The sequence below is a fragment of the Rattus norvegicus genome, chromosome 5, assembly GCF_021556685.1.
Source record: "Rattus norvegicus strain SHRSP/BbbUtx chromosome 5, alternate assembly SHRSP_T2T, whole genome shotgun sequence".
NCBI lineage: Eukaryota > Metazoa > Chordata > Mammalia > Rodentia > Muridae > Rattus > Rattus norvegicus.
In genome coordinates this window covers 61,830,001-61,852,188 of record NC_141538.1, presented here as the reverse complement: position 1 = coordinate 61,852,188, position 22,188 = coordinate 61,830,001, and the positions used below count along the sequence as shown (strand labels likewise).

The 22,188-nt window shown below is 46.9% G+C and overlaps 2 protein-coding genes across 4 annotated transcripts in view; one reads left to right on the top strand and one right to left on the bottom strand.

Annotated features, from left to right (window-relative positions):
* Kif24 (kinesin family member 24) overlaps nucleotides 1–11,999 on the top strand; it is a 66,903-nt gene extending 54,904 nt beyond the window's left edge. The window contains exons 10-14 of one of the 2 annotated variants that reach the window (XM_087548916.1): nucleotides 2,204–2,275; nucleotides 5,063–5,172; nucleotides 6,571–8,787; nucleotides 9,327–9,420; nucleotides 10,003–11,999. In XM_087548916.1, the coding sequence (XP_087405042.1) occupies nucleotides 2,204–2,275; nucleotides 5,063–5,172; nucleotides 6,571–8,787; nucleotides 9,327–9,420; nucleotides 10,003–10,143 (2,634 nt within the window). In that variant the 3' untranslated portion in view covers nucleotides 10,144–11,999. 2 annotated transcript variants of the gene reach the window in all.
* Nucleotides 12,000–12,006: 7 nt separating this feature from the next.
* Ubap1 (ubiquitin-associated protein 1) overlaps nucleotides 12,007–22,188 on the bottom strand; it is a 40,362-nt gene continuing 30,180 nt past the window's right edge. The window contains 4 exon segments of one of the 2 annotated variants that reach the window (NM_001012190.1): nucleotides 12,007–13,067; nucleotides 13,353–13,454; nucleotides 14,161–14,343; nucleotides 20,431–21,354. In NM_001012190.1, coding sequence (NP_001012190.1) covers nucleotides 12,927–13,067; nucleotides 13,353–13,454; nucleotides 14,161–14,343; nucleotides 20,431–21,354 — 1,350 coding nt within the window. In that variant the 3' untranslated portion in view covers nucleotides 12,007–12,926. 2 annotated transcript variants of the gene reach the window in all.

Genomic DNA, 22,188 nt, shown 5'->3' with positions numbered 1-22,188 from the left:
GTGCCCAATGCAGGTGCAGGCCAGAAGAAGGTATCAGATCCTCTAGGACTGGAGTTACAAACAGCCCTGGGTCATTGTTACCAAAAATCGCATACACAATATCATCTCTTCTGGAGAATCTCAGTGCTAGAAATGGTAGATTTGGACTGATTTATAATAAAGAATGATATTGCTGGCATGGTTGTACACATCTATAATAACATTCCAGTGCTCTGAACAGCTGGGCCATCTCTCTCCAGCCACCACTGTAACTGGTCTTACATTTACATAAGATGTCTCTAAAGTAAAATACACACAGGATTTTGAAAATTGATATCAACAAAACATATAAAATATCTCAATAATATATTTTCATATTATATGCCAAGGTAATACTTAAACACAATAGGCTAAATAAGTGAATATGTGATTCTCATTGGTTCCACCAGCCATGGGGTGTACTTTTAATGTTTCTGTCTTGCCAGTTAGTTTGGTTTTCTCCACTCTGCATGGCAGGTTTAGCAAGTCCTCTGCCCCCTCCTCGCCTTACAGATCCGGATGCAGGTGCAGATGGAGTGGGTGAACTGGTCAAGTACAGCCTCTAGCCACAGACGTCTGATTCTGATCACCATAAACTATGCTACATAAGCTCGCTCTCTCCCTCCTCTTTAAAGCGAGATGGTGGGGCTACTGAGATGGCCCTCACTTGCCACAAAAGCCTGACCTGTGCTTAGTCCAGGGAACCCATGTAGAGGTGAAAGAAAAGAACCGACTCCACAGAGTTGTTCTCTGACCTTCACATGAGTACTGCACATACACGTCATGTGTACAAGCACATATGTATGTGCACTAAAAGGGAGATGATGACTGTGTGAAGTAATTGCTCAGTTTCAGACCAGGGACAAGGGACTGAGGTACATATTTTACATGTCAAAACAGACTGGCCTCCAGGTTCTCCCAACATCCCTCAGTCCCTACCTGGCATACCCTTCCCCCAATGCTGAATTTTGCAAGTCAAGAGCAGCTTCCCTGCCCTTAATAGAATCTACTGTGGTTTGAAGGGGCAGAGAAATAACCTATCCCGGAGTACTGGCCTCAGGTTGTACCGAAAGCGTGCTGGGGAGCTGGATTTACCAGGCCTACAGGTTACAGTCCGTCTTTGGGGAAATCAAGACAGGAACTCCTCAGGCAGAAACCAGGAGGCAAGAGCTGAATCCGCTGAAAGGGGAGAAGCGCTGCCTACTGGTTTGCTTCCTGAGGCTTTCTCAGTCTAATTCTCACATAGCCCAGGAACACAGCCCAGGGTGGCACTGCCCATGGTGGGCAGGGCCTCCCACATGGTTCATTGATCAAGAAAATGCCCTACAGACCTGTCTGTTAGAGACATTTTCTCAGTTGAGGCCCCCTTCCTAGAGTCTAGCTCATGTCAAGGATGACAAAAACTAGCAATATAGTACCCTTTCCTCTGGTGCTCTGATTTCTCCTTCCCCAAACAGTTTATATCCAGAACTTGGATTTATACCTATATGTCTACATGTATGAGGGGGAGAGGGAAATAGCTTAAGTAAGTTATCTACTTGAGCACCTACATAGTTATGACAAGAGAGAGAACAAGTAAGCCAGGATTGCCAGTACATAAGCTTGGACTCAGGACTGCCTGCAGGGTGGGTTTCTTGGGTCATTGGTTTCACTCTGGACTGACTCAGAGCTTATCTAGGATCACAGCCTTAGCAAGGCGGCACAGAACAATGTTTTATCATTCTTGCTTGGTTTTACATATTGAACAGGAAACAACAGGGCAGTTGACTTTCTTTTAGGAAAATTGCCTGTGTGTGGTTTGTGTGCCTGTTTGCTTTTACAGAATATTGACATTTATTTTTATTTTTTATTTATCTGTATGTGTGACTATGTATGCCACACATTCAGGTGTCTGAAGAAGCCAGAAGAGGGCGTTAACCCCCTCGAGTTGGATGAAATTAACCGTATGAGTGCTAGGAACCAAACTCTGTGCTTACAGATGATCAGAGTTCAATTCCCAGCACCCACACGGGGGCTCACAACCATCAAGTTGGATCCAGGGGATCCTGTGCCTTCTTTGTGGTACAACAGCATACACGTAGGCAAAGCACTCGTGCACATCAAGAGAAACTCCCTAAGGAGGTAGCATCTGGCTGTCCCCTACTTCAGTGTCATATTGATGGGTCTTTACTCTCCCACTCTACAGCTGAAAGAATGTATCCGAGCGCTGGACCAGGAACACACCCACACGCCTTTCAGGCAGAGCAAACTGACCCAGGTAAAGTCAACAAAAGACTGGAGTTTGTTCTGCTTCATTCATTGTTCCTTCCTCATTGCTTTGTTAATTTAATCAAGCATCCTCTACTGACTACACATGATGCTAAACTTCTGGGGAGCAAAGAGCTTAGGTGTCATTTTCCCTCCCTCGAGGAGCTCTCAGTGTACTCAGGCAGAGATGTCTACAGCACCAGCACTAGAGCCTCAGGAAGGCAGTCATGGTCTTCTTGTTACCTCCTGTTCTAGTTTCATGCTGCTGCTGTCATAAAATACCCTGACCAGCATCCCAACTTTAGCTCATCCCTGCAGGAACTTAAGCAGAAACCATGGAGCAATGTTATTATTACCAGCTCTCTCCCAGACCCATGCTTAAGCAAGTTTTCCTTTACAGACAGGACCGCCTGCCAGGGATTGGTGCTGCTCATTTGTCTGGGTCCTCCTATCTCAGTGAACAAGACAGTCACCCACAGGCCAATCTGATCTGAGACATCCCTTAAGACCCCCTTTTCAGATCACTCTAGGCTGTGGCAAATGACAAAACTAACTAGGACACCACCTCTCTATATTCTTTCAGTGTAAAGAATCTTATTGCAGATGTGGTACCATTTTCCTGAAGCTGAGGCAGGAGGATTACTTAAGCCCAGGAATTCAAGACCAACCTGGATAGCATAGCAAGACTCCTCTGTAAAAGCATAAATTGCTGGATATGGTGGTTCATGTCTGTGCTCCCAGCAACTTAGGCTGAGGCAGAGGATTGTGTGAGGCCATACATGGAGATCAGTCTGGGCAATATGATGAGTTCCTGCCTGTCCACCCCTGACCAATAAAGCAGTGGGAATAGGCCAGCCGCACAGCCCAGTGGGAGCACTTGTTTGGTATACACCAGTTCCTAGGTTTAATCCTCAACACTGGGGGAAAACACACACGCACACGCGCACACGCGCACACACACTTAGTAGAGTTACTGAGTCTGTATATAAGATAACTACAGTGTAGTATTAGTGCTTTAGTTAAACAAGTTAATGACTCATGTTTTCCACATGCGAGGATGGAAAAGATGGTGGGGAGATATTAAAGCAGGTTGTGCTGTTTCAAAGATTGTCTCTACATGGGGATGATAAATATTGTATAAACTATGGATAACTATGAATACAACGATGAATTAACTGTCCATTCATAAGAGGACACACGAGTGGACCATTTACTATGTGTATAGTCCTAAGACTGGTAATTGGAATGTGGGAGGAACTGGACATGCTGCGTATGTCTGTCAGCCCAGCCACTCACAGCATTGCTTGAAGCAGGAGCTTGAGTCCAACCTGGACAACACAACGACAGAGCACTGCACAGGAACCTGCACCAGCGTTAGCTATGATTGTTCTGGGGCAGGGACTAAGGATTGAGCCTTCACGTTCTAGGCAATTGCTATGCCGCTGAGCTGCATCCCCAGTTTACATTTTCATTTTGCTGTAGAATATTCTTTTTTTCCACATGAACCAATCAGTTACGTTTTTTGGACACGACTTCTCAGTCAGGGTATGAAGGTTCAGCCACAGTTGAATTCCTTCCTGGATTGGAGCGGGGCAGGTTATGCTCAGCCATGCAGTGCCCTCCATAGTGACCCTTCGTCAGTGGTGCTTGAGTTGCCACCCGTGCTTGAGTTCCTTGTAGCTGAAAATCACGTTGGTGCTGCCTTTCTGTGCACTGATGTACTTGTAGTCATACTGGTTATAACCTCCCCAAAAGGCCCCTCAGTGCCACTGGGGGTGAAATCTGTCATCAGTAGCCAGCTCGGCAGCTCTCCAAGTTGAACCTCCATGAGCTTCTTCTACAGTGGCATGAGCAATGCCATCTTGTAGTCCTGGTGTCCCAATGTAAGCATATTCTTGAGTTGTACAACTTGGCCTTGAATTCACCTTGTAATACAGACGAGTCTTGACTTGGAATCCTCCTGCCCCAGTCTTCTGATACAGGCCTGCACTACCAGGACCAGCCATGTTCATTCTGAGTAATACACGTATAGGACCTTTTTCTTTCTGTTGTCTGGAAAATGACCAGTAGATATTAAGTCAGGCCTATATTGGCTGCAGAGGAAGTAAGGGAATTTGAACTCATGTCCTTTTGCTTGCTTATTAGCAAGTTCTCTGACCCACTGAGCCATCTCCTCAGCACCATAAATGTTAGTTTTCTAGTCCTTTGTGTTTCACTGAAGACTGATAAGTACCTTTTGTTTTGCTTGTTAGTTATTTGCATGTCTTTTTTTTTTAAGATTTATTTATTTATTTTATGTATGTGAGTACACTGTCACTCTCTTCGGACACACCAGAAGAGGGCATCAGACCTCATTACAGATGGTTGTGAGCCACCATGTGGTTGCTGGGAATTGAACTCAGGACCTCTGGAAGAGCAGTCAGTGCTTTTAACCACTGAGCCATTTCTCCAGCCCTGCATGTCTTTCTTTTAAATATGTATGTATGTATGTATGTATGTATGTATGTATGTATGTATGTATGTATGTCTTGCCTGCATGCCTAGTGCCCAGAAACTAGAAGGTTCCTTGGAACTGGAGTTACAGATGGTTGTCAACCACCATGGGGTTGCTGGGAACTGAACCCAGGTCCTTTTCAAGAGCAGCCAGTGCTCTTAACCACCAAACCACCTCTCCAGTCTAATGAGTTTCTTCTTTTGTAAAATATCTTTTGTGAATAGAGCAAGCTGTGGCCAGCATCTTCAAACATAAGTAGTGAATATGCCCTTTGTTCATTGCCCTGTCTCCTGGTTTGGATAGGTCCTGAAGGACTCTTTCATTGGCGATGCCAAAACTTGCATGATCGCCAACATCTCCCCAAGCCACATAGCCACAGAGCATACACTGAATACCTTGCGCTACGCTGACCGGTAAGTTGCCTATAGGGTATGAGGTTGTTCTGAGCAGTGGTGGCAAAGACAGGTGGATCTCTGAGTTCAAGTCCAGTCTGGTCTATAGGGGAAAAATAGTGATGTCAGATTATGTATAGGTCCCATGTGTTTGTCACATTCCTCTCAGACACAGGGATCTGACATTGAACTGCACAGCCTTGTTGTAGATACTATACTGGGAATTTGAAAAGTATGACCTAGTGAACCCTCCGTGTGTGCGTGTGTGTGTGTGTGTGTGTGTGTGTGTGTGTGTGTGCACCAAAGAAAGATGCCACATGTCCCTGTTTTAGGAGTTGATGCATCTTTAAGAAAAATTGCAGGGGCAGTGAGTGTGGGGATGTATGGATGTCAGAGGACAACTTCTGCTAGCTAATGCCCTCTACCATATATGTCTCGGTTCAATCTCAGATGTTCACGATTGCAGCAAGGGCCTCTGCCCACTGAGCCATAGCTGCTTGGTCAGGCTTCTTTCTGAGGGGACTTGGTGTGTCAGCACTACTCCCATTTCTACTTACTTCATCTCCTACAGAATTAAAAACATTTGAAAATGTTTTAGATTATTTTTATATCAGTATTTTGTCTGAATGCATGTATTATGTGTACCTTATGTGTGCCTGGTGTGTCAGCAGGCACCATATTACCTGAGATTGGAGTTAAAGAAGGTTGTGAGCCACCATATAGGCTCTGGGAACTGAGCCTGGTGGGTCTTCTGTTAAAACAGCAGAGCTCTTAACCTCTGAGCCATCTTTCCAGCCCCCAGAAGAACATTTTTGATTGTCGTGACTGGGGAAAGGTGCTACTGGTAACTACTGGGTATAAAACACAGATATTACCAATATCTCCAATATACAGCGCCTCTATGATAAACAATTTTACCCAAAACAGAAAGCCAGTACTGCTAAGTTAGGGATGGTGGGATACACACCATCTGTCCCTTTCTGAACTGCAGATTAGGGGAATTCCCCTTCCCAGAGACTCTCAGGGTGGTATTGGTAGGCATGTGGGGTTAGAGGTGAAGGGCAGACATGAATTCCCGAGTTGGCTCATCTTCAGGGCCCACAGCAGGCAGGCTCTGCATGAATATACATCATGGTTCTCATTCCTAGCTTGTCCCTTATGTGGGGCCGTAGTGATTTGTAAACTCTGCACTCATGCTCATATTCTCAGGAGACACTTCACTTTTAGTCCAAGTACAGCACTCATGTCAAGGAGAATGTGCTTTCTCCTTATTCTCTGCCAGAGTGAGAAAAAATTCATAGCCTTGACATACTTTCCTTGTTTGTTTGTTGTTGTTTAATTCTCTGGAAGCTGTGGGAATGGAGTCACGACTCCTCACAGACACAGATGAATATCCAGGTAACACCAGTGTCATTGCAGGGTGAAGGAGCTGAAGAAGGGCCTGAAGTGCTGTGCTTCAGCTGCCAGTCGGAATCAGACATCTGCAAACTCCTCTCCAAAACGAATTCAGAGCTCCCCTGTCACCCTGCCAGGGGACAAGTGCTCCCCCAAAAAAGTTAAGCTGGGACTTCAGCAGTCACTTACCGTAGCCCCAGGCCCCACAAGAGTTAAGGCTCACCCATTGGCCAGCCATGCTCCCAACATCCCCTTTGCCTCTGGACCAAAGGCCCCTGGTAAAAAGAGTAGCTCCCAAGGGAGTCCCACCCCAGAGTGGGACATGAAGGGTAGCCCTCAAAGAGGAACCATGAGATCTGGCCATTTGACCAAAAAGGGGGCAGAGTCAGCACCATTGTGCTCTGAGAAAAGTCAAATTGGCAGCAAGATTGCTGTTGGGTGGGAGGGCAGAGCCTCGGGCCCAAGAGAAGGTCTGCTACGTGTCAGGCTGCCTACAAGAGGGAAGAAGGTGCAGCCAGTACAGCCAGTACAGCCAGTGCAGAAGGAGCTGCTGTCCCGAGCTCGGCTCCTTGGTAACAGCCACCACTTAGAAACCACCCAGGATAGCAAGGTGGGCACACCTGCCGTGCTTGCCCCTGAAGCTTGGACAAACCCTAGTCTGCAGCAGAAGGAAAGGGAGGAACATTTGCGATTTTACCATCAGCAGTTCCAGCAGCCACCTCTCCTCAAGCAGAAGCTAAAGTACCAGCCACTGCAGAGGCTTTTGTGCCAGCACAGACCCTCAGAAGGTCAGCTCCAGAATGAGACTGTCTTTCCCCTCCATTCTAATCCTGAGAACCATGATGGAGCCCAGGCGGAGGACCTTGATGACAGTGATTTCAGTGAGGATTCTTTCTCACATGTCTCCAGTCAGCCAACCATAAAAAAGAGGAGCACCTTGGAAAGGAGTGAAAGCTCCTTCTTCCTTCATCAGGACAGGGAGCATAGCCCTGAGAAACAGGCAGCAGAAAGGCAGCAATGTCTGCTTTTCAGCTCTGAGGCGGACGGGAGTAAGAAGGGGCCAGCTGACAGCTGGGTGTATTCCAGGGACCCCATCATCAGCCACAGGAAAGGAGCCCTTGATCAGAGCCACAGCCCAAGTATGGTATGCTCAGACTGGAGCAAGGAGGGAGACTCTGCCTCCTCAGGACCTTCTTCTCCTAAGGACAACTGGGCCGAGAAACCTTCTTCACAGGTAGATTTCGTGCATCACAGAAAACCAGGTGAAGCTCAAGCCTTTGACATCAGACTGGAGGCCTTCAGAGACGAGGTCCCTGGGCAAGCTGGGCCCGGCCTGGAAAATGAGCTGTCTTTCCCACTGTCCCACGTGGCTGTTTCTGGATCCCCAGACCAGAGAGACAGAGTCTCCACACCATTAAGAGAAGTGGGTGAAAACAGAGTGACTCGGACTCCAGAAACAGTGAACAGCACTACTCCTTTCCAAGAAGACTCTAGAGAGCAGACACAATTGTGTTCTGCAAACGCTTCTGGACTCATGGCTCCTCTCTCTATGTCCCTCCTGGAGACCCCCAGTCATGAGGACCTTTCTTCCTTGGAGCAAACTGCCCAGGATAGAGCTGGTTATGGTTTCATGGCTGAGATGGTAGGAGGGCCAGCAGCGGGACACACAGTATCATCTTATGATCCAGAGGCTGCCTTGCCAGTGTCTTCAGCAACTGAGTGCCTATGGCTGTCTTCATCTCCCCCTGACAATCGGCCTAGTTGTGATCTTCCAGCTCTGTCCCCGTCACCCATCCATCAGCATTCACCTGACAACTTGCCTAACAGGGAGGCCCGCCAGAACAGAAGGCCAACACTCTTGCCCCAGAATCATGTGGATGGCGAGCCATATGATGACAATGCTGCAGAGATTGAACTGGGGGGCTCCTTGACATTCCCACGGAAGCCCTCCTCCAACATACACGCTGGAGTACCCTATTCTACACCTTTCCTCACCTCACATACAGGTACTAGTGATGGAGTTGGCCGTCCCTGGACCCAGGAGAGAAAACATCCTACAGGGGTTAGCTGGCAAGAGCTTGCTTCCTCCCTAGATTCCAACAAACTTCATTACAACGAGGACATTTCATGGCTCAGGCGCAAGCCAATCTCAAGATGCTTAGAATCAGACTCTCCTTTGGTCCCCAGCTGTTCTCCCAAGGCCTTGGGGACACTCTGTCCACTTACACCGGAGCAGGCACAGTAAGTTGGACTTTGTTCTTAAGACTTTAGCCCTTTCAATACCCAATGCCCTTCCCTATTTATTATAATAACAGAGGACCTTGCATAGAAAGGAGCTTGCCTCTTCACTGGGCAAACATTCTGCTCTGTGCTTTGTTTTCGACTTGTCATTAGAGTTTGACCAAAAGTAGACCATTCAGCTTTTAGCCTTGACCTGCTTTGGCCCTGAACCCTCCACTAGCAAAAATTAAGAGCAGACCTTGTACCAAACACACCAGTTGTCAGTGGTTTATAGCCTTTCTGAAGAAAGCTTTGGGGAACAGGCAAGCTGGGGAGGCAGTGACAAGCTTGAGAAGTCTCCGTCTCTTCCTGTAACTTGTGGGTACTCCCTAACCCCTTTACTAGTTCTGAGAACAGAAGAGAGAGCAAGGAGTGGCCAGCTGGTCTTACCATACTGGGAAGAGCCCGTAAGCTCCTAGTATGGAAATGAGGCTCAATGTCCAAAGGTTGTCCCTGAGTATGAGAAACCAGAAGGATTCCTTTCTTCAACATGTTCCCAGGCAGGTGATCATCCGTGCACACCAAGAACAGCTGGATGAGATGGCTGAGCTGGACTTCAAGGAGGAGACCTTAATGACCCAGATGGATTCTAATGTAAGTGGTACTGGACAGATATGGGCTACTGACAATTGTACACTAGCTGTTGAGGCCTTGTGGCCCTCAGAGGGTCTGGGTAGAGCTAGATGGTGCTAAATGGTCTCTAGCCTCTCCCTAGCCATTCTGTCTTCCTAAAGGTTTTCTGGGGTCCCTCCCTATGACTACTGTAAACACCCTTTTCCAGAATAGTCTCCACTTGTCTCAAATGCACCCAAAGCCATTGAAACTTCTAAGGTTTCCCCTGGGGAGGAGGGACTTGGGTTCTGAAATGTTCCTTCAAGATGGACTAAGGAGCATTTTGTAAAGAGCACTTTGTTACTCTTGTAGAGGTCCCAGGTTTGGTTCCTAGCACCCACATGGTGACTCATAACCATCTAGAACTCCAGTCTCAGGAGAGCCGATGTCCTCTTCTAAATTCTGTGTGTAGCACCAGGCATGTAAGTGTAGTGTGTAGGCAAAACATTCATACACATTAAGAAAAGAACATGAAAAACAAACAAACAAAAAAACAGATGAGAAAAGATGATCTGGCAGAAAGCCATCAAGAGAAAAAGCTCCAGTTGTGTTGTTTCTTCTCAGGATTTTGAAGAATTTGTGACCCAGCTGGATGAAATCATGGCTTTGAAGTCCAAGTGCATCCAAAGTCTGAGAAGCCAGCTTCAGCTCTACCTCACCAGCCTCGGTCCAGCTGCAGCCCCCAAGAGAACTGTGGTGTCTTAGAGGCAAACTCATCCTGGATGGACAGTGCGTGTTCTCTGGGGCTGGAAGAGGCTCTGCCAGGGCCTTCCTGCCGTGCCCCTAGTGTTACCCTAACCATACATGGCCTTGGATGACCTCACTACTCGGGGACAGACCTCATCTTATCTCAGTTCCAACTACAGGGCCACCTGTAACAAAGTTCCAGGCTGAAAACCTTCATGTCCCCTTTTGTTTGGGGCTCAGAGTAGTCACTTTGCCCACCTGTATCTGTAGGAACATACTTGGTCTAATAACATTGTAGATGTTCCTAAATTTGAGGGTGGGACAGGGGTGTTTAATGTTAATGATGAGAGGTGAGAGGCTAGGGAGCAAACTGAGCCAGTAGCTTTATTCTGATGGTGCCTTTCTGTACTTAAAAGACTACAGCACCAGTACCAGGCAGACAGTCAGGTAAACTCCTTCCCAGCAGAGAGTGGAGATTATAAAATGAACAACTCTTGGTATCTTTCTTTAGAGCAACTGAGGTCTGAGGTATGCTTTATGTTTACGGTTTCCTGCCCTGCAATCCAGCTTTGAGGGTGCCGACAGAAGCCCATGGACAGTGGCTATTAGCCCTCAAAGCCCTTGTGGCAGATCCTAGCTCCTGTCCATGACCCAGTGCCTCTGAATGATTAGTCAGGCTGGAGGATCTCAGGCAAATCCATTGCCTAGGCCTGAATCTTCCAGGGCACCCAGGCCAGCAGCACACAAGGGCCTTTGCTATGGTGTCTTGGGACAGAGTCTACAGTCAGCAGTCTGAACCTTCTGACACAGCAGCAGACACACAACTTTTCAAATGAGTTCTTGCTGTATTACTGGGGGCTGGGGTGGGGTGTCAGATGTTATCAGGTACCTTATTTTAGAAACAAGTGTCTCACTGCTGATCTGCTCAGACTGATTAGCTAACAAGTCCCAGGGTCCTTCTTGTCTCTCCTTGTTCTCTATGTAGACCAACTCACAAAGATCCTCCTGCCTCCCAAGTGCTAGGATTAAAGATGTAGCCACCATTATACCAAGCTAGTCCCGACTTTCCACAGTTACTAGAGATCCAACCTCAGTCCTCATGCTTACACCACAAGCACTTTACTGAATCACCTTTTTAACAGAGACCCTCCAAGAGTCCATTAGGTCTCCCTGAGTTAACCTGAGATTCATGTGTCACAGCCTAAGCCACAGAAATTTAAGGAGAACTCTGGTTTTAGGATGTTACATCTAAAAAGCCAAGATAAGCCAGATGTGGCATTGTTCATCTGTAATCCCAGCATTTGGGATGCTGAGGCAGAATGAGGACTATAAATTCAAAGACAACCTGGACTACATAGTGAAATAATGGTATTATTAAGCCAAAGGCTAATTCAAAAGAGCTGAAAAGCTACAGTCTGCCAGCCACAGGCAGTTGCTTGAATTGACCACCAGGTGGCAGCCTGTTCCTAGGCTGTATAGCCTCTCGCATTGCTAAGACCCAGAGACCATTCTCAGACTGCCAAAAGGATGTGTGTGGATTCTACTAGAGGTAAAGACTAGAAACTTTAGGGATGAGCTATCAGCTGCAGGAGCACCACTGTAACCTTGCCTGTGACTGGTAGTATTCACAAGCAAAAGGATTTGTCAACTTTTAAAGGGTACCTGTATGCCCCTTCTCTACTTTGGCAAGAGAGCACATACCCTTCTTCCACAGACTGCACTATAGACCAGGTTTAAATAACTCTTTGGGTCTCTATTTGTAAGCCAAAAAACTTATGGGAGCTTCCAGGTCCCATAGGCCCTCCGTGAGAAAAGGATACCAATCTACCCACTGTTCTGAGTCAAAATTTGTCCAAATAAAGAGGTTAAAGCAGCATGGCATACCTTTTAGATTTTTATTAGTAGTTCTCTGAAGAATCAAAATAGTTAGCAAATTACTTTAGATTCAAGACTGTAGTATATCCTTTGTTGTTTAAATCTTTAATGTTGAAGAACATAATACAAACAAACCAGAGAGACTGGTTTCTATGCCTAGGTGTTATTCATTTGTCATCCTAAAGCAGGGCTGGAGAAGGCTGTTCAACAACTGGGGGTTAGTGCTGAGTGACAAGTCGTGGCCTGTTTCCTCACCAATGTGCTGGGAAGAAGCCGATGATTACTCAAACTGCTTACAGCTTCCTAGCACAGGGGCTCCAATGCCCTGGGCAGCAGAGGATTATGGTCTAAGCCAAAAGAAACAGTCTGAAGAGGGGCACATGGGAACTGCCTGGCAGAAGAGGCAGACTTTGCCCCATGAGGAAAAGTGCATCTTTGTACCGCAGAGACATTCCAGAACCAGTGTAACACTAAGGGCTGTGTGTGGGGGAAGGCGGGCCCCGGAAGAACCTCTCAGTTGCATTCCACTTGGGTTAGAGCCCAGTCTGCCAGTGAAGCAGCAGAGAGGACAGCGTCTAGCCCCAGAGCAGCAGCAATCTGCTCCTGTCTTCCCACTCTTGGTAGCCAGGCTAGGTTTTGGCTGAGAACATAAGTATTCTTCCTGAAAGGCCAAAGTGGGAAGGACACTTCTCAAAATACAGATGTTTAATATCAAAGGAACCAGTAGAGGGCATATATGTATGCCCAAGTCTTCCTACTTTGCCCCAGCTCAGGCCTGGGCTCCCAGAGCAAGTGTCACCTCCACATCTGACCTTCTAACCCCCAAAGAAAATCTGGAAGCATGTCCCGTCTTCCCCACAAGTGAGCTGTGCAGGGCCTCCTTGGGGAATGGTGGTGCCGTGGCAAGGCCGTGGCAGGGCCTGGTCTCAGCTGGCTTCAGCCCGGGCCATGAGGTCTTCCAGAGCATTGTCCTGGTCATTGTTGTGTAATAGCAAAACTTCCTTAATGTCTTTCAGTTCAAAGCCCATTTCCTTAAATTTGCTCATTAACTGAAGAAACTCCATCATCTATGGGATAAAGGAAAACCTTTTTCAGAAAGAGTTCAGTCACACAGACTAACTGAATGTAGACGTATACTGCAGGTGAAGGATCTCAAGAGCCCCGGCCCACCAAGACAAAGTACTAAAACCCCTAAAGAATGCTTTCTAGATAAAGGGAAGGCAGAAAGCTTGGCTTTTAGCACAACTCAACTTTCCCTTCCTATCACTGGGATTCAACCCCAGGTAGTGCAGGGTCCCCAGAGTACACCAGGACAGTCAACTCTGTTCCTGTGAATGCATAAAGGTTCTTACCTTTTCTTCTGAACACTGGTGCATTTCCAGAGCCTCTTCCACTAAAAGAGGGTCAAAACCCTTCTCACAAAGCTGTCCATGTGCAAAGAGATAGTCGAGAATCTAAGAAAAGAAACAAGACGAGTCCTACTGTCACTTCTCTGTGTTGAGTTTTAGACCTGTGTGAAGTCAGCTCCATGTCTCTCCCCCGTTATCAGGACTAGACTGTGCCTTGAATGTGTTGAGCACAGCATGACCTCAGTAATTACTTGGTAAACAAACCGGCACACCCTTCTAGAAATGAGCAGCCACATCCCAAAGGAGGTGGTACCATAGCCGACTCAACCCCCAGAATGTAAACTCAGAAAAATACAGTGCATGTGAGAAATAGTATGCTATTCAAAACTTCCTGTGCAGCCATGACAAAAGTTTCTGGAGGTAAACAGAGAGTAGTAGACTACGCCTGTAATGCTAGTGTTCAGGCCCATGAGTCCAATGCCAGCCTCAGCTACCTCAGTTCTGAGCAGCATGAGCTGTACAAGACCCTATCTCAAAAAGAAGTAAAGATTAGGACATCTAGCCATATACTCAGTCTGTCCTCTGGAGGACAAAGGACAACAGCCCCAGTGCCCACCCCTGGCTATCCCACATTCTCCAAGCAGTCCTCAAGGATTACTGCTGAGCTCTTCTGGCTTCCCTGAGGATACCCCAATCTCCACATACCCACGGGAGGAGGCTGGAGTTGCAGGCACTCGAGGACCTCAAGATCACAACCCTGACTTGAGGCCACCAGGCTGCTCCACCCACACCTTGCAGACCAGCACCTCACCTGCTCAATATTCTCTCCTTTCTTCTTCATGGCTCTCAGGACACAATCATATGAGTAGCCCATGTTAACTACTGTCTCTACACACTGCCGCTCACTCGGAGACAGTGCCTGCAGTTCCAAATAGGCCTGGGGACAGCTAGGCATGGTGGGCACTTGTGACACTGAGAAATTTAGAGGGGTAACCTGACAATAGAAAAACAAGATTAAAGTAAGAGGAGTTGAGGCCCAGGTTGCTGTCCAGGCATTGTGGGTAGGGACGGAGAGAGGTACCAAGTGCCAGCCAAGGAGAAAAGCTGGGAAATAGCTGCAGCCCTTGGAGCCCGCATCCACAGGCTGTGCACACTCAGTCATCACATGCTGTTCCACGCTCTAACCCGTTTGAACCTGCCTACAGAATTAACATTGGAGGGCTGGGCCGATTTCTCTGTCATTTCATTAGCCCTTAACTATCTCAGCCCTTAAGATTCAGCCACCGAGATTTTTGACACCATGTAACTGACTATCCTTGTCTCACTCCTGCCTCTCACTGGTCTGGACTTCCCAGGCACTGCTAGCTCAGGGCCTCAGGATTCTGAGGGTACTTACCTTTGCCCTACATCACAGCTCTGCCTCATTCCCTGCTAACACTGCAGTCCTCTGCAGCTAAGGTGGAAGGAGTATTAGCCACACTAGGCTGGACTTCTAGGCAGTCTACTGCATGGCTACTAGCAGCTTGCTCCCTGCTACTGGACCTTCCTAGCATCACCTGACTGGCTCACCTCTGATAATGAAGTCTAAGGCAGAGGCAGCTCAGCACACTCCCAGGCCATGGGAATAAAATCACAAGCTTTCAGTGTCTCGGCCTCCAAGAACCAAAAAAAAACATTTTATAATTTTCCTTGTTTCTTTTTTCTATTGTGTAAAGCAAGGCAGTAAGGAGTAGTCAGTCCTCTGTGCTAAAGCAAGTTCTGCTGTAACCACATGTTCTCAAACTCAAGAGAGCCAGGAGGTTCACAGGCATGTAGACTGGCAGCTTCCACTGCACTATGTCACCTGTAACAGACTGAAGTAGTCCACTCCCAGGGGCTTCAGCAGTCATGGAAGAGCAGAAGCTAAAGCAATCTAGCCACTCTACAAACTCAAGATTATATGGCCCTCTCAGGAGCAGACTACGTGGACTCGACACCAGCTTCTTAAAAAAGTAAAGACCATTGTCACGTGAGCCCAGTCAAAAAGCCAGAACTATTCTGCCACCGTGTGCACTTCTCCCTTTAAAAAGCCCCATGGACACCTGCTAGAATATGGACATCTGTTTCTAATTACAAACACTTTGAGAAGTGCTTTTGGAATGTGCAGTCCTCCATTATTATTATTATTTTTTATTATTATTATTTGGGCTCTTCAAGTAAGTGTGGCCTGGTAAAATGCTTTGATTAGTTGTATATTTCTAGGGACCTGGTCTTTGTGAATACTAAAATGCAAGGCTTTAAGCTAGAGAGCTCAGCGGTTATGAACATTTGTTCGTTGCAGATCAGACCTGGGTTCGGTTCCCAGTATCCACATGATAGTTTAAAACTACCCACAACTCCAGATCCAGGGAATCCAACACCTGCTGAACTCCCCAGATGCTAGGCATGCACGTGCTGAATAAAATATGTATGTAGGCAAAATATTCATATATATAAATCTATAAGAAATATGTAAGCTTCTATATATATAGTCATTTTAACATTTATAGTTAATATCAGAGATAGTGTGATAAAAAGTCATGGCTATTAGGTAGTTTTTGTTTTGAAGACATGGTCTCACTATGTAGGCCTAGAATTCTCTAGGGAGACTAATGTGGCTTCAAAATGCATAGGTCTGCTGCCTCCCTCTGCTTCCAGTGTGCTCGCACCCAAAAGATGTTTACGGGTTTGTTTGTTTTTGAAATGTATATGTCAGCCTGCCTTTATATACATGTATACCATGTGCATGCCGATGACTGTAGAGTCCAGAAGAGCTTGTGAGGTTTGGAACTGGAATTACATATGGTTATTAGCCATAACATAGGTGCTGGCAACCAAACCTGGGTCTCTCAACCACTGAGCCGTCTCCAGCTCAATGCATAGGATTTTAAATACTAGAACTGAGCACAGTACCCTTCCCTTTTTAAATATTACGACTGAAAATACTTTGCTTACTAGAGACTCCTCCCCATAACATTTTATTAATCAAATAGGCACCACACTAATTAAGGAGATTCCAAATGGGCAATGTTTAAAAGGATTCCTCATTACTGGGGCTTAAGAAGGTCCTCAAGTTGAGGATAGCCGGGGCTATACAGCAAGACTATCTCCAAAAAACGAAAAAGAAAGAGCCTCTTGTCAAAATTACTAGTACTAGGGTGTTTCAAGTCATTCATCAAGGTTCTAACCATAATTATGATTGTGTGTGTGTGTGCGTGTGCGTGCGCTACACCCCCAGACCTAGATACAACACCATCACTACACTGCATTCTGTCAGTTCTACTTCATTAGCAATTTTTTCATTAAAAAGATAAAACGTAGTTATTGGCAAACATAAAATGGGTGTCAGGTTAAGCCTTAGTTGTAAAGACCCAGGGGGCCCAACACAATAACTCAGACAGACATATCACTAGTAAATGTCAAACTTTCCAGAGGCTGAGGGTGGGGAGTGGAAGTGGAGGTGAGCAAAGCTAGCCTCAGAATACCTCTGCAATGCTGGAGTCGGTGGGACTTCCAAGAGGCTGGGGACAGCACAGCAGTTAAGTGTACCTGTGCTCTGGCAAAGGAGTCAATCAGGTTTGTTCACAGCACCACATGGGAGCTCACACTGTACCTCTGGTTCCTGGGGATCCTACACTCTTGACTTCCTCAGGCACCAGGCATATACATGGCGCACATATACACTTGCAGGCAAACACTCACAGAAATAAAGCAATCCTTTAAAACGATGGCTCAGGTTAGGGTACTTGCCATAAAACCTGACCACTTTTTGACCCCTAGAAACCATCCTGTGGAAGAATAGAGCCAGCTCCCACAAGATGTCTTCTGACTTACACCTGTGTACTATAGCCACATACACACAAAACAAATGTGATTAAATTTTTTTTTCCTTTTCTCTTTTTCGGAGCTGGGGACCGAACCCAGGGCCTCAGCTAAATCCCCAACCCCTCAAATTTTTTTAATGTATAGAAACGTAAAAAAATATACAGAGTTGTAGCTAAGTTAGCAAAGTACTTAGCAGGCAGAGAACCCTGGGCTGGATCCCCAGCAAATCTGTAATCCCAGCACTCGGGAGGCAGAGCACAGGATCAAGTTCAAGGCCAACCTGGGTTAGAAATTTCAGCAATGGAGTGTAAGAAACAAGGAAACAAAATTAGAAAAGGAGCAAGTTCATCTTGGTGTACATCTGCAATCCCAGCATTCAGGAGGCTGAGGCACATCAAGGACGGCTGGAGAGATGACTCAATTAGTAAAGGCTTTCCACACAGGATGAGGGGCTGAGTTAAATCCTTGGTGATACTCTGTCCTCCACATGAGCACATGCGCACACACAGGTAAAGGATAGCCTTAGCTACATAGTGAACAGACCAAACTACACAATGAGAGCCCGCCTCAAACACACTCAGCTATGAGAGAACAGGGATAAATCATTATTGAAGAACCAGACACAATGGCATGGATACCTACAGTCCAACAACTGGGGAAATGAGGGCATGGAGATCACCAAAATCCAAGGGGCACAGTGGCTCACCTGTTGAAGGCACCTCTCATCCAAGCCAAGTAAAGGTGGCAGGAGAGACCAGGCTCCAAAGTTGTTGTCTGACCTCCACACCGATGACTTTAAGTAATGGCAATATATAAAATACTAAACACATTGGAAGGCTTAAAAACCAAAGGATTCTAAATGCTAGAAACGATTTAATAGCGAAATTTTATAACTAGCACTCAGGAGGTTTAAGAAGAACTCCCCTGCCCCCAGGTTTCAGCCAAGCCAGGGCTGAGTCTCCAAAAGCCAAGGGGCAAAAAGAAAATATAAAGATCAATAGGTGCTATGGTTTGTTTAATGGCTATAATTAATAAGTTTAGAAATCAGAGACTTGTGGGAAGTGATCTGCAGAAACTGCAAGTGGAAGGAGCCCGAATGTGAGTATGTAAAATGGATAAGTAGCCCAGGGCATAAGGATCCTCACTCAAAAGCTGAACAAAGACCCTAAAGGCCTGAGAGGCAGCTCCACCCTACCTAAGGATAAGGGCCCATTGCATGACTAGTCTCAAAAGGACCGATGAGTTCCTTAACTTCTAATGTTATTTTATATAAACAGGAAACCATGATAGCAAAACCTGAATAATGAAACTGAATAGCCATCTAGCCTGGTAGTGGTGATCACACCCAAGAGGCAGAGGCAGAGGCAGAGGCAGAGGCAGAGGCAGAGGCAGAGGCAGAGGCAGAGGCAGAGGCAGAGGCAGAGGCAGAGGCAGAGGCAGAGAGGCAGAGAGGCAGAGGCAGGCAGACATCTGTGAGGTTTTTTGTTTTTCTTTTCTTTTCTTTTTCCGGAGCTGGGGACTGAACCCAGGACCTTGCACTTAGTAGGCAAACGCTCTACCACTGAGCTAAATCCCCAACCCTGTGAGTTTGGTAGATATAAAGATAAAGTTCGACAGAATCTACAGACAGCAGGGCTATATAGAGAAACCCTGTCTCAAAAGAAAAGAAAAAGGCCGTCTGAGATAGCCAGAGCCTGGTTCCAGGCACAGTTCTGCTGAGGTTCCCATTTGAGGGGTGCACCACTCGGGGCCTCGGGCACCATGATCATCATGGAGATGTGCTTCTCTCACTGAGGCTCCCAAGCCTCACACTGTGAAGGGAGCCAGGCTCTGTTCCCAAGGGACGTGATCAGACGTAAGGACACTGGAACTCCAGCTGTTCATGAATTGAAAGTGAGTTCGCTGAGACGAACCTCTTTTGACCCTGAAGGTCAGGTCAGGCTGGCCAAACAATGGCCAATGGTTGCTGTTCTGATTGAGAAAGCGCTCACGGTGGGTTCTCTGGTTTTGTTCTCTGGGGTTCATCTAAATGAGGCTGAGTACTGGCTGGGCAATCCCTATCTTTCCAGGGTAGGAATGCTTTTCATTTAACCAAAGCATTCTAACATGTCACAAAGAAGAATCCAGTGCTGACCAGAGCCCAGCAACTAGCCAGCCCACTCTGAAGAGAAAATGATGCTCAGCAGTCTGTCGAATTACCTGGGCCAGGGTCAAGTTCTCTGACAGTGGAGCCATTCAGCAGAGTGCTGCTGCCAGGATGGTGTGCTAGTAAGGCAGGCCAGGGTGTCGCCCTTCCGCTGGCTAACAGTGCTTGCTGTAGTCTCGCACCAATACAACTCAGCTCCTTACCTGCTGCTCACACGCTATCATTTAAAAACATCTAGGAGCGGGGGTAGCATGAGCCTCTCTCTGTTTTAAGATTTATGGCTCAGGATACAGAAACATGTTCTGGGGCTGCAAAACCACATCAGGAACTAAGCTTACACTGTGACAAAGAAACCGCCTGTTTTGCCCCCATTTGCCCTAAGACATTAACAGTGAGAGCACTCAGTACAGGTCTCTCCTGGCCTCAAGACTGCCGGTGCACACTGCTGACAGGAGAAACAAGAGCCACACAACTACAGTCTACAGACTTTAATCACAGATTCTAACAGTTACTAGAAACCATGTGGTCTGAAGAAACTTAGTTCCATAGAGCCACATCATGTTTTTTAAAAAAAAAAAAAAAGGCAGAATGGGGAAGCTAGGAAAGGACAGGGTATAACGTGTACCAAGGAGCATCCATCCCCACGGATGGAAAGAAGATGGGTGACAGAGACACTAAACAGCCCGCACAGGGATGCACACGCATGATCCCAGCACTCAAGAGGTGGAGACAGGAGGTTGGGGATTTAGCTCAGTGGTAGAGCGCTTGCCTAGCAAACACAAGGCCCTGGGTTCGGTCCCCAGCTCCGAAAAAGAAAAAAAAAAAAAAAAGAGGTGGAGACAGGAGCTCTAGGCCATGTAGTGAGACATCTCAATTGAAACCACCAAGACAAAACAAAACCTATTAAGACATAACAGCACTTCAAGGAACCAAGGTTAGACAGAGAAATACAACTCACAAGGGTTGTGTTATATCAGAAAACAAAGCCATTCTCCATACACTATCAAACACTAAGCCTTGTGGGAGGCAAGTGTATTGGTAAATGGATCACTGAAGACCCCTTTGGAATGTAGGTTACGACTGAAAACTTACTGTGGGACATGTACTTGGAGGTGACGATTCTTCTGTACACACAGACAAGATAGACAGGGAAGGCATCTGGGAGGACGTCAGTGCTGGCACCTCTGTGCCACTGTTCAAGTTCAAAGCTGAAAGCCCAAGAGCATGGTCCCCATTGAGCTCACTGGCACTGCTTTGGGTGGAAGGCTTTAGGAAATTCCGGGATGCGCCACTTCGGAGGCAGGATGTGCTATGGAAAGTGCTCGCAAGCCTGACTGTCTTCTGACTGCTGTCGTCAGAGTCAAGTTTGGGGAAGGACAGAGATTTGATATTGCTTACTGTAGGAATAGGGGGTAGGGACACTTTGGAAGACAGCGACATCTTTTCACAGTTGCCCAACTGTGGTAAGGTAATAAAGCCATTGGGTTTATGAAGAGGCTTGAAATCTAAAGTTGCCTGCTCCAAGGATGCCAAGACCTCCTCATCCTGTAACACAGAGCCCGAGTTTCCCCTGGGTGTGTTACTGTCCAGTAACTGAGCCATTATGGGTCCAGTGGTTCCTACCAGAATGTTTCTCAGCTCTTCCTTCTCGTCAATGGTTTTTAATTCCAGATTATCAAATGGGTCCTCTTCACACTCAAAGTCAGCAGGATTGAAATCTGCCTTCGTGTGGGGTGGGCTGAGAACTTTCTGCTTTGTGGCACTACTGCTGACCCGAGTTGGAGTGAGGATGTTGTTGTGCTGTAAGCTGGCAAGGATGGGGTTAATAGGAGGCGGCATTGTGGCTGGACTGTGAGTCTTGGAGAAGCTCACTTTGCTGTCACCCTCTGGACCACTCTTAGAATTCACTTTAGCTTCTGCTTCCTCGGACTTCCGCTCTGCTTCTTGCTGAGCTTCTTGGATTAGTCTAATGTCTTCAGCCCACTCAATGGCTTTCTTTTCCAAGGAGAAGTCATACTGCAGAGAGAGAGAGAGAGATGTGAGCCTGGGGCTGCTCGCCCTCCCCACTCAGCCCTGTACTGGGAAGTGCAGGAGGCAGCACTCAGCACACAGCTCAGCCTCACTGAGGAGCTGAGATTTCCAAAGTCCAAGTCGTGCTCGCAGACTCCCTGTATAAATCAACTCTGCACACCAGACCACACCTTTTGCTTCTCTTGCCTATAGGGTAAGCCACCGTCAAGGACGCTATCCTGATGACCCCTCTGTTCATACATTTGTATGGCACTCACTCACCTCTATCACGTACTGGTACGTACATGCAAGTACATGTACTTAATGTGTAAACGTGTCCTCCTATTGACAGCAACCCCACAGACCCTCCTTGGGTCTCTATTATGTAGGACAATATCCTTCAGAGATCCTATGCTCACTCAATAATGACAGCACTCACCCTGGAGGGCACGTTTGGGGTACCATGAAAGAACTTGCTGTTTTGCTTTGTTTGCTTTAGCAGAACCGGAGACCCGAACCCCGAACCCAGGGCCTTGCACATAGGAAGTGCTCTCCCATAGATAGGTCCATGAGCATCTTTCATGGGTTAGCTCTCCACATTACCTAAAACCCCTTAGTAATTACCATTATCCCTACTTTACAAGGGATCACGCCCACAGTCACAAAGCCAAGAACTACTGGATCTGATGCAAGCCAGCTCCACGCTCTCAATCCACTACTGGGCTGCAATGAATATACTTCAGTCAGAATTCGAGGAGACTGAGTAAAAACCTGGTGCTCAGTTCAGCAATACACTGGTTAAAATTGGTACAAGGTTAGCATAGCCTGGCACAAGAAAGA